The sequence below is a fragment of the Quercus lobata genome, chromosome 7 (assembly GCF_001633185.2).
Source record: "Quercus lobata isolate SW786 chromosome 7, ValleyOak3.0 Primary Assembly, whole genome shotgun sequence".
Lineage (NCBI taxonomy): Eukaryota > Viridiplantae > Streptophyta > Magnoliopsida > Fagales > Fagaceae > Quercus > Quercus lobata.
In genome coordinates, this window is record NC_044910.1 from 9108835 (window position 1) to 9124832 (window position 15998).

At 36.2% G+C, this 15998-nt stretch overlaps 1 protein-coding gene across 1 annotated transcript; it reads right to left on the minus strand.

Annotated features, from left to right (window-relative positions):
• Positions 1-9254: 9254 nt before the first annotated feature.
• LOC115951523 (serine/threonine-protein phosphatase 7 long form homolog) lies at positions 9255-14576 on the minus strand. Its single transcript, XM_031068705.1, has 4 exons — positions 14451-14576; positions 13087-13850; positions 9951-10038; positions 9255-9443 (listed from the first exon to the last, which is right to left on the minus strand). Exons 1-4 carry the CDS (start codon positions 14574-14576, stop codon positions 9255-9257), a joined length of 1167 nt encoding a protein of 388 aa, XP_030924565.1.
• Between the last annotated feature and the right edge of the window lie 1422 nt (positions 14577-15998).

Below are 15998 nucleotides of genomic sequence, written 5' to 3' on the forward strand. Positions count from 1 at the left end.
TTATCCCGACGGGCCCAATTATGGTTCTCATCCGAGGCTTACTTTACTTCAGTAAGAGAAATTGTATCATACAATCAATGACATTTTTTTTCCCATGAGTGAGGCTGGGCTTGGGATTGGCTTTTATTGTATATATGATTTTTCCACATAACTCCATAGGTCTCATGGTTATTAGATGAAATGGATTAGGCTTTTTTAGCTTAAGGTATGGGCCTACCCACATGGGAAATTGGGAATTGTTATAAACCCACAATAAGAATTTATTTGGAACTTTAATTCTGAGATTTAGAGGATTCTGGCCTTATGCCCTTTCTGTGAAACATATTTGGCATAATGCCCCTGTTTCGAAACCATATAGGGGCGTGCCCCTGTTTTAAAACTCGATCTCCGTAAAACCGAGTTACTTAAGTAACTCGATTATGAAGAAACCGAGTTGTAGCCAGGTTCTTGCCACGCTGGTGTGCCAGCTTGGCTTTTGGGCAATAAGATATTCCAGCGTAACTATTTATAACTCGTCAATGGGGAAAACGAGTACGTAAAACCCGAATAACTGATAATCGAGTTATTGGTGTTACTCGGTTCTCATATAACCGAGTTTTATGCTATTCTGATGCCATTTCACATCAGTTTTTCACACGTGAAGCTTAACCCGATTAATAGGAAATCGAGTTATTAATATTACTCGGTTCTCTTATAATCGAGTTATTCTGCTATATCTACTTCTCAAGCAATTCTCCTCATCATTTTTAGATATTCTCCTCATTCTAAGAATTTTCGGTCAGAAGTTGGTGTTATCTCTCCATCATCTCAGGTTTACCTAACTCATTCTCTTCTTTGAAATACATTGAGGATTTTATTATTGTCTTGGTATAGTTGTAGATATTATAAAAATTTATCAATCATAATGTATGTTTTTTGTTAGAGTATAATTTTCATTTAATAATTTGTATTACTTATGCTTTGGTATTTTCTTGAATGAGTGTTATGTGTATTTTCTTGAATGGTATTTTAGAGGTATATTAGTTGTTTGATGTTACAAGAAACGTACAATAAGCTATAGAAATGGTGATAAATGTTATGTGTGTACATTGAGTTATATTGCGTGTTATGTGTGTAATGGTTATGGTAAAATTTGAGTGTTAGTATTTAATTTTTAGCATGTAATAGTACACAAATTGATGAATGTCTTTGTCATGTACCGGAGACGGAGCCAGGGGGGAGGGGGAGGAGAGGGGGCAAGTGCCCCCCTTGAGTTGTCCAAAAATATTCCATATGTACTACTATTAGGGAATATTTAGAATGCTCTACCCTGCTTGATGCAGAAAATAAACAGAAATCAGGAAAAAAGCTTCCTGGCCCTGCTGAAATAGAGGGAAAATGACAAGCTTACCTAAGTCATTGACACCGTGTAAGGAAAAAAAATAGGAAACAACCCAAAAGTTTCATGACAGAAGCAAAAATAATTAGAAGAATTTCCGTTAGGCAGAATAACACACACCAAGAGCTTTTAACTTGTTAGATGTTAGCTTTTAATTAGAAGAATTTCCGTTAGGCACAATAACACACACCTAGCATAATAATAATGCATTGTAGTGTCTTTCTTATGTCAATCGATAGTCCTATATTGTACACAATTTTTTTTGTTTTTTGGTCCTCAATTTGTTGACATTTCAGTTTTAAATTGTGGGTTTATGCTATGAACTAGAATTTTAATTAGTTTGTAAAATAAAAAGAAAGTCGAACTTTTCCTATAGTTTCAAAAACAATCAAGAAAAGATAGTGAGATGTGTATACAACTTTGCAAATAAATTGCTATATTTTAAATAATTTTAAAATTTATTTATTTCCACAATTTATTTTATAGTATTAACTTAAATGTCTAAATATAGTTTACATAGTTTTTGTATGACACTTATAGTTGTTTTTATAATGTTTTTTTAATATATATATATATATATATATTTTTTTTTGTTAATATTGACTTCTAAGCTTGCCCCCCTTGAATTGAAATCCTACCTCCGCCACTGTCATGTAGCATCTTATGCAGCATTACATTATTTACCAACAATTGATGCACACTGTTAACTTGATCAGTTGATGTTATTGTATTCAGTGTCAATGTCTGGTTCTGGCAACCCACAACTCTATAGGCCTCACGATGTGTTCACTGCTATGGGTCGTAGCTGGGTATTGGAAGATGAGTTTAGCTATCCAATCAATCCAAATCTGCGAAATAGTGCTTATGTTCACAATACCATGAGACAGGAGTGGGATTGGTTATTTTGTGAACAACAAATGTTTTATGATGAGTTGACTGGTTTTAAGTTGCCAGTGCCTCGGCGACTCGCATCGCAGATGCCTAGAGACACGATTGACGAACTTCGTAAAGCATTGAACCGCATAAGAGAAGAAAATAATCGAATGAAGATACGTCTTAATCGATATCGGACCCAAGTCTAGATTCGAGAGTCAGTGGAGGGAGGGTGGTACGAGCACGCACAATTCATGCAATCACTTCTTGCTGATCCCATTTATCAGTCAGATGTGGAGATGTCAGATGAAGACTAATCGTGTCGTGGTGTAATTAGACTTTGTTATTTAACTATTTTTGTTAACTATGTTTTAAATGTATGTGGGTCACTGTTGTTGCATTTGTACTATGTAAACCTTATTATTGATTGTGAGGACCATGCACATTATTCGTAATCTAGTTTATTCCCATAGAACGCATAAAAGTCAAATATTCCCACACATGATGTTTTTCAATAAGCACCTAGAACATAACAATAAGCACCTACAACATAATACAGAAAACTTAAAGTAACTTACACGATGTCACCAATATGCATGCATTGCATATTGAACACTAATGCTACTAACATTATTGACTTAACCTAGACATAACACACATACCACATAGGCATTCACTCTGACAGGTAGTCCTCGTAGTTAAGGACATTGTTACGTTCCGTCGGAGTGAGTTGTCGGTTCGTGGCGGCGGCCAGCTCTTCCGCTAGCTGTAGCATGTGATACCTGGACCTACGGAGTATCATGAGATTATTCTCTTTTTTTATTTTTGTCACTGCACGCTCATATTGATGCATATTTTGTCGTGATAGTGTGAGTGAGACACGATCAACAAGAGGCGCTCCAATTCGCACGAGATCATCGTGCAGAGCGTTGGACTCGTTCACACGAAAGTCCCACTCCCACTGCAGTCCGGCATAGTATTCCCTCTCGTCGGAATCTCTCTCCCTCCTATAGTTATCTGGAAAACGAGGTAGCATCTAATTGCGCATTGACATTGGAAAATGTGACTTATGATCGGTATCTGTAGATGTTTTGCAAGGGTAGATGTAAATGGGAGTGGGACTTTATATAGGAGTTTTGCAAGGGTAGATGTAAATGGGACTAGGACTTTATATAGGAGTTTTGCAAGGGTAAATATCCACGTGGATGTGATTATATGTAAGGGTAAGTATTCACGTGAATAAAGATGATATGTCTGGACATTGTATTGTTTAGTGAGGTGTTGAGGAGCACATACTAACTGCGAACATGACTTGGCTATACAGTGGCACCTGTTGGTGCACGTGGTTCGCTGAGGCAACTGTTTGATATGGCTATAGCTTATGCTACAGTAGAAGGCAGGTGATGTGTACTGCAAAGGAGGTTGTGTGTTTATTCACGTGAAGACTATTCAGCATTCCTATGCTTCATCTGACATGACTTGACGAGACAGTGCCGAGTTGCATTAAATGTTTCATAAACTTTTCAAGGATGCTCTGCATCATTGAAAACAGTGCATTGTAAAAATCTGCATATTTGTGTATTGACGAGCGTGTAGGTGATATGACTGGATAGGGTTCACGTGAAGACTATTCAGCATTCCTGTGCCTTGTCTGACATGACTTGACGAGACAGTGTCGAGCTGTGTTAAATGTATCATAAACTTTTCAGGAATGCTCTGCATCCTTGAAAACGGTGCATTGCGAAAGGATGCATATCTGTGTGCGCATGTGCGTGTAAGTGATATGACTGGACAGGGTTCAACAGTGTGACGCACTGTTGAGCAGCACATGCAGCACTGCAAAGTGTATAAGTAGAAATGGTGGACAGCTCACCCCCAAAATTAATGCATAAACTTTGAAGGGATGCTCTGTATTTTCACGTGAGTGTGGATGGGTACTTGTGGTCAGGGTTCAACAGTGCTGAGCTATCCATGGTAGCTACACTCACTGTTCCCTATGGTGGTATTTGGCAAGTGGGATTGAAGAAAGTTGATAACAACATTTGGTTTTGTAATGGTTGGCAGGATTTCGTTGAATACCATTCTATCTGTTATGTTTATTTTCTAGTTTTCAGATGTGACGGAAAATCAAGCTTCCATGTTCTTATATTTGATAAGACTACCACTGAGATTCAATATCCACTCAATAACAACTGTAAATTGGAAGATCATCAGCTAGAAATAATAGATTTATATGAAGATGATAGAAACATATCCCTTAGCTGATTTGCCCATAAAACATGAAGCCAGACTAAAGTTTGTTACGAAAGTAACAAAAAACTTTCTTCTACATAAAGAGGAAGACAGAATGAGTGGTTGGCCTGGTTTGGATGAGTCTGTATGTAATGTATTTATATAAAGTAGGACAGTAGCAGAACTAAGATACACGGATTCGGGTATATGATACAGCAATTGATGGTGTCATATATATGAATTATTTGTATTATTGAATCATATGTGTGGTTAGTATGTGTGGTTTGGATGAGTCTGTATGTATTGGATCTATTAAATTTTCCTACAAGTAATGTGCAATAAATCTAAGTTGGGTGATGAGTGTTATGTGGGTAACATTCCAATTTACACAAAGAGAATATTGGAAACATCAACATATCTAAGCAGAGGACATTTTCCAACCAAAGCACAAGAATCATATGTAGCAACAAAGAACAACAGGGAAAGAATGAATTACGATTTCATATACACTTAGCTAATCCATTGAAAACATTGCAACATACAAACAGAACAATGTAATACAGTACCAGTTTCACAGAATGTATGTTGGAAGGGAGTATTATCTTGAACAAATGTGTGTTTTTACACCTCGCCGGTGATGGTCTCAGTTGGGCCCCACTCTACTTCGGCGAGTCCTTACTTTAGGAACCATATGGTTTTTCTGTCAAAGAGTGGTTGGTGTGTGTGGTTTGGAAGAGTCTGTATTGTAGAATGTATGAAATTTTCAGTTTAAATTTTCATATGTAGCAACAAAGAACAGCAGGTAAAAAATGATAAACTGATTTCATTTAAACTTAGCGAAAACTAATGAACAGTTTCTCTTTAGTAATGCAAAAGTTGAACGTACATAATCATCATTTGTCAGACGTTAAGAACAACATTTTGTATTGCACAAAATGTGTAGACATTAACAACAACGTCTAATGTTTGTTGGTAGAAATTTCTGGAAGTCATCATTGCTTGAATCTGAGAAGTCTGAAATATCTCTTTCATCATCTAACGCAGTAATTTCATTAATAGACTTCATGGCTCGCTCTTGCGCCTTCCCCTTTAGATGCTTCCTAGCTTTTTGGATTGCGTGAAAACGGTCTAGTCGCCTTTGCATTTGATTGTTCTCTTGTTCAAGACGCGCAAGTATGTTGGCAGGTTCATCTCTAGGTAACTCGGCTGAGCGTGCCTTAGGAACTCGTAACCCGTGCCATCAACAATACACCTCCAACTCACAGCTCTTCTCGTATAGGGTTGACCATGGTGGTTTTGCTACGGTGAACTCTATTACGGTTGTATCTGTACTTAATTTTGTGGGTTTGCCGACCATGATGTGTCCGACGCTTCCAAGACTCTCGTACGTGTATATTGGCATATTAATGAAATCCCTCTTCTTTCCGACCCATTTCCCTCCATAGTGGTCTGTGTATGTTTGTAGTTGTTGATCTGCTGGAGCTTCTGATGATCCATATGTTGAAGTAGATCCAAACTTGTTTCGCATTTTACGATTTGACATTGAGACGCTGCGACTCATAGTTTACTCAATCTAGGAATTTAGTGGGAGTAGAAAGAAAGTCATTATTGTGGTGCATTTATAACCTTATTTCATGGTTCAAGCATTACAATCAAAATTTAGTAGAGCTTGTCATGTCAATACAGGCTAGAAAAACACTGTATGAAGAGGGTCATAACTGTTACCAATGTCATGTGTCTAGATTCTTGTGGGGACCACCAATTTAAATATGAAATTGGTGTCTAATTTTCCTCCATCTATCTAAATTTAACTGGGATCAATTGTAATTACGCTACTATTGCTGATAGAAGTTAGGTGAATTTCCACAGTGCTCCTTTTTTATTAACTTTTTTTCCCCCACACCCGTGTATTTTCAGGTTCACCTCTCCTTCTACAATAATCAAAACCCAAGATTGTTCCTCTCCTACTCAACTAACGGTGCATGGTCGCAGTTACCACACTGATTAAGCCACCTTAACATACAGCTCCCCTATTTTTCAATGAATGCTATTTATGTATCTTATATAGGAAGAGGTTCTCCATCTATTCCGATTTTACTTTTCTTTACAACTTTAATGGTCTTGGTTTATGCTCTGCAAAACCAATTCCAACCATTCCTAAGGTTTGATTACTCATTTCTTTAATATGCCTAAACTTTTGTTCCTTTTTGTCAAAAAATTTTGTTGTCTAATTATATAATTTGATTGTTTTTCTATGATTGATGTTGTATGTTTATTTTCCGTTTCATAACAAGTTGTAAGGAAACTGATAATTTTAATGGTCCTGGTTTATGCTTCCTAAGGTTTGATTACTTCTTCCTTTCATCTGCCTATGCTTTCGTTCGCTGTTGTGAAAAAATTACATTGTTTAATTGTATAATTTATTTGTTTTCCTAGCATTGATGTTGCAAGGAAACTTAGAATTTAACTGCTCCTGGTTTATGCTATGCAGAACGAATTCCAACCATTTCTAAGGTTTGATTACTCTTTTCGTTCATCTGCCTATGCTTTCCTTCCTCTTGGTGAAGAATGTTTATTCTGTAATTATATAATTATTTTCTTTCCTATGATTTATATTGCATGTATATTTTCTGTTTCATAACAAGTTGCGAGGAAACTGTAGTAGTGTTTGAATTGAAATTGAGAGTTCTGATAATGCATTAATATTTCCATGATGTATTTCAAAAAACTTGTTTAGAAAAGGAATTTCAAAACAGATTTGGTTCTACATCTTCTTCTTCCCCTGATTGCGTAATAGTATATTTACAGTTTTATGTGTGTACATGCCCGGTAACTTATATGATAAAGGGTCTTTACACAGCTTATTGTCTCAACAAAGGTCATCATCAATGTTTTTACACTTTATGGAAAACTCTGTTGCCAAAACATTTTCTTATCTGTATACGTATTCCTTTATTGGCTCGAGCTATAACTTGGCATCAGTAATATGTCTACAATTATAGCATGCATGCTTACTTTTTATGTATCATTGAATTTCCAATAATTTTATATTTATGGTCATGAATCATGATATGCATGAATGTGGTTCCCCACTAATTATCTCTGACTTTGGCAAAGGTTTGTTTGTCGGATAAAGTGAAGGTGACTTGAGAAAATCCTGATATATAATTTAGACTCTCAGACATTGATTCACAATCAAAATTAAACGTAATTCTTCTCCAAGAATTTCTTATAGTGTTGGATTTATGAGTTAACATATTATTCTTTGCACTTCAATTAGAACAAACAGTATCACTCGACGATCATATGTGGACAACGTGAAAAAAGACAAATTAGTTGTACTTGTCATGATGACTACTTTGATAACTCAGCTAGTGTGTCCTACATCTTTATCATGCACTTCAACTTTATGAAAGAATTGATGGTTCTTGCATTTATATGATTGTAACCAAATAAAAGATAAAAGACAAGGTATCCATGATGAAATTGGTCATAGGTCGGAGTACAGTTTATCATGAATTAGATTCTGCTGATGTTGTGAGTCCATATGAACTCACCACAGTGATTATGTTATGTTACCCGTCAAGGTTGTAAATTTCTATCAATGACATCCAACTTTTGCTGTGGATAGCAAATACACAGTTATCTAGATTTCCTATAGAACAAACTGCACTCATTTTTTGAGATACTATATTTTTCCTTACACCTTTTTGAAGATTTTGATCATATAAAACTGTGGTTTAAAGCTAGCTAGTAAGGACATCATTCAAAATCTGCACACATAATAACATGAGAAATTTTCTTGAATTTAAATATGAGAGGATGTCGTTTGAGATACTTTGATTATTTTAGAGGAAAATGATTAATGCACTAATTACAACAAGTGACTTGTTTGAAGTTGGGAAGTAAAAAAAGATAGAGGAAGACAAAAATGACATTAATAGAAGTTGTAAACTTTGATATGTCCATTAAGGAAGTAAGGTAACAAATAGTATGATTTCGATTCAATAAAATGACCAGCAAAAAAGAGTTCATATGGTCGACCTGACTAATTTGTTGAGTATATCTAGAACCGACCCAAAAATTTTGAAACTAATGCTTGATTGTTGTTTTTGTAAAAGGAAAAAGGATTAAAAAGGACTAGAACAGATTGATCTTGTTGAAACCACAAGCATTGAACAAATGAAAAGGGTGGTCTTAACTTCTTTTTGAAGTTATATTAGCAACAATTGCTGGTGGAAGGAAGAAAACACCAGTGGTTAGGAGGTGAGAAATTAAGTTGTCTTTAGAAGCTTAATTAAGATTGGCAGTTAAGAAGATTCTGGTTACCAAATTAAGGATATGACTAGATATAAATATATATACTAATAAATAGTTAGATCAGAATCACTTTTTCTTTTTCTCTTCCCATGCTTTCTTAGCTGCACCCAAATGTACTTTTCAGAAGGACCTAATGTTGAGACTTTATGATCCATTGCCCCACTAGATTATGTCATGACCTCATCAAAGAATCAAATTGTGTATTATTGAAGCCACTTCTTGACTGATTAACTGTATTTCAGTAATATGTTTGGAGGTTGCTGACGAATCAAGCTAATGCTATTCTCGTGACAACTAGAAAAGGAGCACTGCTCACTGCTCTCTGATTGATGCTTTTAGCAGAGTCATCCTATCCAAAAAAATTTCTTTTCTGTTGGTTCACAAGACATGGGTAGAGGGTGTTTGGTTTCTGATGAGCAAAAGTTTCGAAGTTGTTAGGCTAACTATACAGCTATCCTGTCTTGTTCTTGATGAATTTTACTTGCTTTTTGTTCTGACTCATTTTCCTTTCTATGAAGTCAAGGTTCTGCAACTTGACCACCATGTTTGACTTGTTGAGGCAGTGTCGACATAAGCCTAGAGTTGCAGTAGCATTCAAACTTTTAATTGTTTCACAAAGTCTAGCTAATTCAGGATGCAGCTGTTTAATTAGTAGCAAATGATCATATGTTAAAGCATATTTGGGTGTGCCGACACTTTTTCTTAACAAGTGAAATACGTACTTATTTGTGTCAATCCTCAATGTGAGCACACATGTATAAGACCATTGAAGAACCACTTCACTAAAAATCGTAAGACATTCTTGACCTATTTCCCCCTCTTATTCTATTTCCCCCTCTTATTGGATTTGACATGGTTAGATGCACCCGGATACTACTGGTTGCAGTAGCTAAAACCGAGGAAGAAAATTGAAGCGTACACAGCTAAATATATGTGGAATCAAATTAGTGTAAAATTACTAATGAAGGTACTTTATAGTGATTTCCCACCTTCAAATATAATTTGTAACTAATGCCTTGTATATCTATGGTCTAATCGACCAAAGTTACATTATTAACTATACACATGCAGTAGTTGACAACCCTAGAAAGTCAAAACCAAAATAAAATAGAGAATTATATCCTTGTGACATGAAGCGGTAGAATACCTGGTGTGCCCGTATACTCGACAGTGACGCACGATACGCAACTAGCACATGTGTCGCATGCTCTGTCGTGCTCTTCGGCCCCTTCCATCTAGTAAACATATAATTTCAAACAATGCTCATTAGTTATCATGCAAATAATATATTCCAAATAATTATCATGCAAATATTCATGCCACTGTAGTACATTTTCAGTGTACTTGGGTTGGCTATTCTTTAATAAAAAGTTCTAACGTTATATATCAAAAAAATAAAAAATAAAAAATATCATGCTAACTTTGGAACTTTTCTTCTCTAGAATGAAAGACAGAAAAAGAGTGGCTCCTTTTTTCAATCTTGGATTCCCATTGGGTGCACCTATAACTTACCAGTTTAAAAAAATACAAATAAAAACAAGTCAAAATCAATGAGGGACAAAACAGTTTTCTAAGAAAGACTTATTGAAAGTCCCATATTGAAATGAAAGGGGATACTATACTTCCTCCTCAATAAATACCTCTACATCAAGAATTTCAAACATGAATACATTGTTTAGTTTTTGCAAGGGCCTGACATTCTTTAGTTTTTAATGTTGGGCTAGCTTATGTGTAAACCTAACATATAAGGGTTATTTATTTTTATATATATATATATATATATATTTGTTTTCATTAGATTGTTACTTATCAAAAAAATAATATACAAGGTTTTCTTTTGTAAGAGAATAAAAAAATTTAGTAATTAAAAAAGGGGCCAAAACTAATCAAACTGCTCAAAACCAAAACTAATCAACTCGTCACACTGGCCGCTCTGGTCTGCTTCAAAAATTTAAGCTCCTTCAACTTTGCAATGTTGGATAAGTGAATACGGTGTTTTACTCAGGGAAATGACCAATTGTGGAGATGCCTTCTGAGAATTAAATATGAGCAAGATTCCCAGTGGACTACAGACGGAGTAGAATTTCCACACGGAGTGGGACTGTGGAAAGGAATAAGAGCAGGTTTTGGGAGTCCTATAAATTTATTAGATTTAAAATTGGGGATGGCATGAGGGTGAGGGTATATGGCTTGATGCATGGTGTGGGAACAAGTCTTTTAATTGGTTAGCTTACGTTAGTTTATGATCCTTTCCAAATTGCAGCTAACAAACATGCTAGGGTTAGTGATTATTTGGATGTTAGGGGTAAAGTAGTGCATTAGTACCCTTCTATGTTAGGCAATTGCAGGATTGGGAATTATTGTCTCCCTGCCCTGTTTGATTTACTGTATTCTCAATGGGTTCAGCTTTGGATAGAAGACAGCATATTGGAAACTAGATAGAAATGGTGACTAACTCCATGTGAATGTATTTTCAATTTCTTGAATTTTCTTTACCCTTTTCGTTTGTAACATTTTCATTCGACAATGGAACCCCACAATCACAAAACCAACTTGTGATTAGGGAATATGGGTCGTTCACGGTGGTGGATAAAGTTGGGATTTGGATAATTTGGTTGGGGTTGGTCTGGTATTTGTCCTTCACCGGGTAGTAGAGCAATTATAGAAATTGTGGATCATTATAGAGAAATTGGAGAAATTGTCATATTGAATAATATTTTATATTATTTATTGACAAAATATAAATTCTCCAATGACATAACCGTACATAATTTCATTTAGTATATTTACTTTCTAGTAAGTGTTTTAGCATGATACCAAAATTTATTTCTCAAAATAATGTAGTCAAAAAAATTTATTTGGACTGAATTCATTCTACCAAAGTTTAAAATCTATTTGCAGTTGTCTCCTCAAATGCTGCATTAGAAGCTACAAAAGGCAGATTGAACCTATGGCATTAGTAAGCATCTCATGACCATGGACCCTTTTAGGACAAGAGGCCAGTCCCTAAGCTAATAGAGGCAATTTTGATTTGAAATAGGCCTATAGCTTCATTAACATATCAAAGTTACCATCAACCCCAAAAAAATCCAAGACTCTCAAACTTACCAGAACTTCCATTATCTTGCTGATCCCATTTACCAGGCAATGTATGCAACTACCAATCCACATAAAATGTTTATGCTACACATCAAAAGTGATACCAAATAATTCATGAGGTCTTTAACCTTAGACTAAACAACAATGACATACGGCAGAAAAATATTCTACCACCCAATCTAGAGACATCGATAAAGGAATTCCAAGAATAAGAATCATCGATGGAAAAGCTAAGAGGATTTAAATTAATTTCTAAGCTCTTACTAACCCACCGTGATGCATATTGGTTAGCCAAGTCCTACAATTAGTGCCAAGGAGCTCTTGACTCATTTACATCTCATATATCAATTTATGTATATTCTATGATGAATGATTTTTGAAAACCAAAAAACCAATACTTCATTTCTAAACACAATTATCAAAAACACATTAGATTGAAATTTGAAGGAGGAATATTAAACCCAAACCATCTGAGAAGTGAAAACCCAAGGTTATCTATGATATCGAACACAAGTCATTATGGGTTTCCACCACTTATTTTACTAAAAATTAGAAAGATCTAAAGATCGAGAGATTCTTGACTTGGGGATTTGTTGAAAGTATATGATTTAATCTCTTCTTTCTTCTTCTGTATTAGAGGTGTTATATACATGTAATATATACTTATTTGTCTTACCATATAAAAATAGTTAAGCATAGGGTAAAGTTAAGTTATGGCCCTGATTCTATTTTTTATTTTTTCATAATTTGATAGTTGGAGTGGGGGATTTGAACCCTGCATGTCTACGTCAAAAACACTAGGAGGTGCCAATTAAACTACAAGGCTCTTGGCTAGGTTATGGCCCTAATTATCTTGCAAATTCAAAACTACTACCAGGCAGAAAAGGACATTGGCCAAAACAGCAATGCTTTAGCATTGCCAATACATTTTAGCATTTCTAATATTAACTAAATGCAGTAAGATATTGGAATTTAAATTGGAATCAGACTAACCAAAATAATAATCATGCAAATATAATGATTGACATAAGGTGAAGAAATTTGTCTTTCGCAAAATAGCATGCTTTAATCATAAAAGCAAGACAGTCTTACAAATATATGTAGGCACCACAAATCATACCAAACATTTATTGAAAAAAAATAATAGTACTTGACAATTGTATCAAACTACTCAAATAACATACCGATTGGCAAAGGGACCTGCCTCCACTGGCGGTAGTGGCAACCTCATAACAGGGCATATCAGTGGGAACCTCGAATACGCCCACAGCTGCACCAACATTACTGCTCCTCCAATCTGCTTCGCCTTCGACTCCGATGCCTTGCATAAGTGCCTGTACAACCAGGCTAATGCCCCACTACCCCAACTGTACCTCTTCGCGTTGCTGATTGGGTTTAGGAACTGTAGAGGCAGCACCGACACCCGGTCTGCCGACTTATCCATAAACAAAATCGTCCCCAACCGATCGAGTATGTGATAGCGCGCATGTTGCTGCACTACCTCATCAGTAGCATCCACAGCTAGGGGACCACTAAATAGTGCATCCAGCCACGTGAATCTGAGCCTCGCCCTAGCAAGGATAGAGGTGTTCTCATGGGGATGCGGTATCGAGTCTGGTGGACAATGACCCAATAACTCAAGACACAATGTAGGCCACTCCATCTTCACAGCCCCAGTAATTGGCAACCCATCAACAGGAACCCCTAGCATCACCTCAATATCTTGTAAGGTGATGCTCATCTCTCCATGCGGTAGGTGGAATGTGTGCGTCTCCGGACGCCATCGCTCAACTAGAGCTGTGATCAACACATGATCCACTTCCAAGTTTGGAACCTTGAATAACCCTTCAAAACCCGCCTCATTTATGTACCGAGCAATCCGTGGGTCAAGCCCATGCTCGGGTAACTTGCAACTTCGGCGTCTGCAGTTTAACATGCCTAGCACTACCTGCACACGAAAGAGCATTGTCTTAGGATAGTGCACACGAAATAACTATAACAATGCTACATAATAATAATATGCAAGAAACAGTAGGCTAACTAGTTAGTCCCGAACATTTTGCAAAACGTTAGTTACAATGTTAATTGCTTATTCGCTCTACCTCAATAGCAGATAGGATCAAATTCAACATGAATAACATTGTTTAAAATTAGCACTAAGGTGATGGGCATCATGTTTTGAAATGAATGAACAAAGTGCCTCACTATGTCAAATGGAGTAGGGAATTAGGAATCAAGGTCGTTAGTTGTCTTATGTGTAGCCACGCGTAATTGTGTGCGCATGTTTGGAAAAAAGAATAGTAGCGGATTCAATTTCTTATTGATTACTATAGCTTCTAAATGACATGTACTGACTTTGAACATTTCTGCTCCATACAATGTTCTTGATTATTTATGTTTCATGCCATTTTCTCTTTGGATTAAATACAATTCTGCGTAAACCAAAACATTCTACCATGTCCAACGTCTATTTGCAAAGAATCAAAGAACCGTACAGAAATAAAATTAAATGATTTTGACATGTCAAAAGTTCAGTACAACTACACACCTGACCGGCTGGCGTCTCCCAAAGTAGCGTGGATCGATGAACCGGCTGCCGCGTCAACTGTGTACCAACCGTCGGTCCAGGATCCACATTTCCCACTTGCTGCATATCTGACACGCATGCAATCATGTTAGACACGTAAACACAGGCAAGTAATAGTGAAGAAAAGCTTGGCTTTTGCAAGTAAACACAGGCAAGTAATTGAATGTTCTACAACAAACTCACAGAAACAAATACAGAGAGACAGAGTGAAAGACAGATTTGACAGAAAATTGAAAACATATAATTGCTAAACTGAATTATACATCATGCATCTATATACACTGATTTTCAATCGATTTATCATATCAAGGAAGAGTTAAAGTAAAACACTAAAATATAAACAAGGAATAGTTCGTGAAGCCTAATATGTTGACAGTAACGCAAAAGATTGTCGCTTTCCAAAAATGTTTTCATTGTTTTTATGTGTTTCGTGCAGGTGAATCCTAGTTTTCCTGAAAATATTTTAGGTTGGGTGGGAAAACACAATTAAGAGAGGCCTAAAAGGTTTTAGGCCTGGCCTTAAAACACATAAAACATTTTTAGAGAGCACAACAGAACACCTCCAACCCTCGAGTAAGTAGCCAACTCCCTTCCCTAAGCTAACCACTCCAAACCACAAGAGAAACCATTGCACAAGTCGACCAATAAAGCTCTTCCAACACAAAAGATTAGACCAGCAATCCACCAGTTGTAGCCAAGATAACCCACAGTGAACATTTTTTTTGTAATTATTTTTGCTGTTTTTCATTCCCAATCCATTGACCACCCCCATCCCCCCACAGCAACCAACCCACCCTGCCCCACTATCACTGCCAACCTACATGACCTCTCTCTCTCTCAAAATCTCAATTTAATTCCTACTTTTGTTTCTTTATTGCAATTTTCCATCTGCATCAAAAGCCTAGTGGCAATTCATATTCCATTTTTTTCCATTAATTAAATTACATATCAAACCCCATTCAAAACCCTACACTTTATAGAGTCAAAAATTAATTCCGACACACAGAAATCAATACCCTAGGGAAATAAGTATAGTAGGCCAAACCACCAAAAAAATAAATAAATAAACAAAGCCCTAGGTCCGTCAGAAGCACCCTAGAGGATGTACTATTTCCATTCCCAAAAGCCACCACAAATCTCAATGCTCCCTAACCTAACCCAACCTATTATGAAAGGATTGGGTGACCCTAAAAGGCCACTAAGGCCACTAAGTTCCCTTTTCAACCCCAAATGTAATAGATGATAATAATAATAATTCGATGTACTTAGTCACCAAACATAACCCACAGAAGCTGCTAATCTGACACAAGACAGGAGCTTAAACGGGCTTTAATACCAAATTTGATGTAGCCTTTTTAGGAATTTCAACACTAAACTAGATTCTTGATAACATATTGATTGTGTTGATGGCTGTTTGGTATTTAAACAATAAAAAGAACATCAAATAAACAAAGATAAAACATTGGCCAAGCACACCTAGGCCTAGGCTTTCCTAAGCACTCACATTTA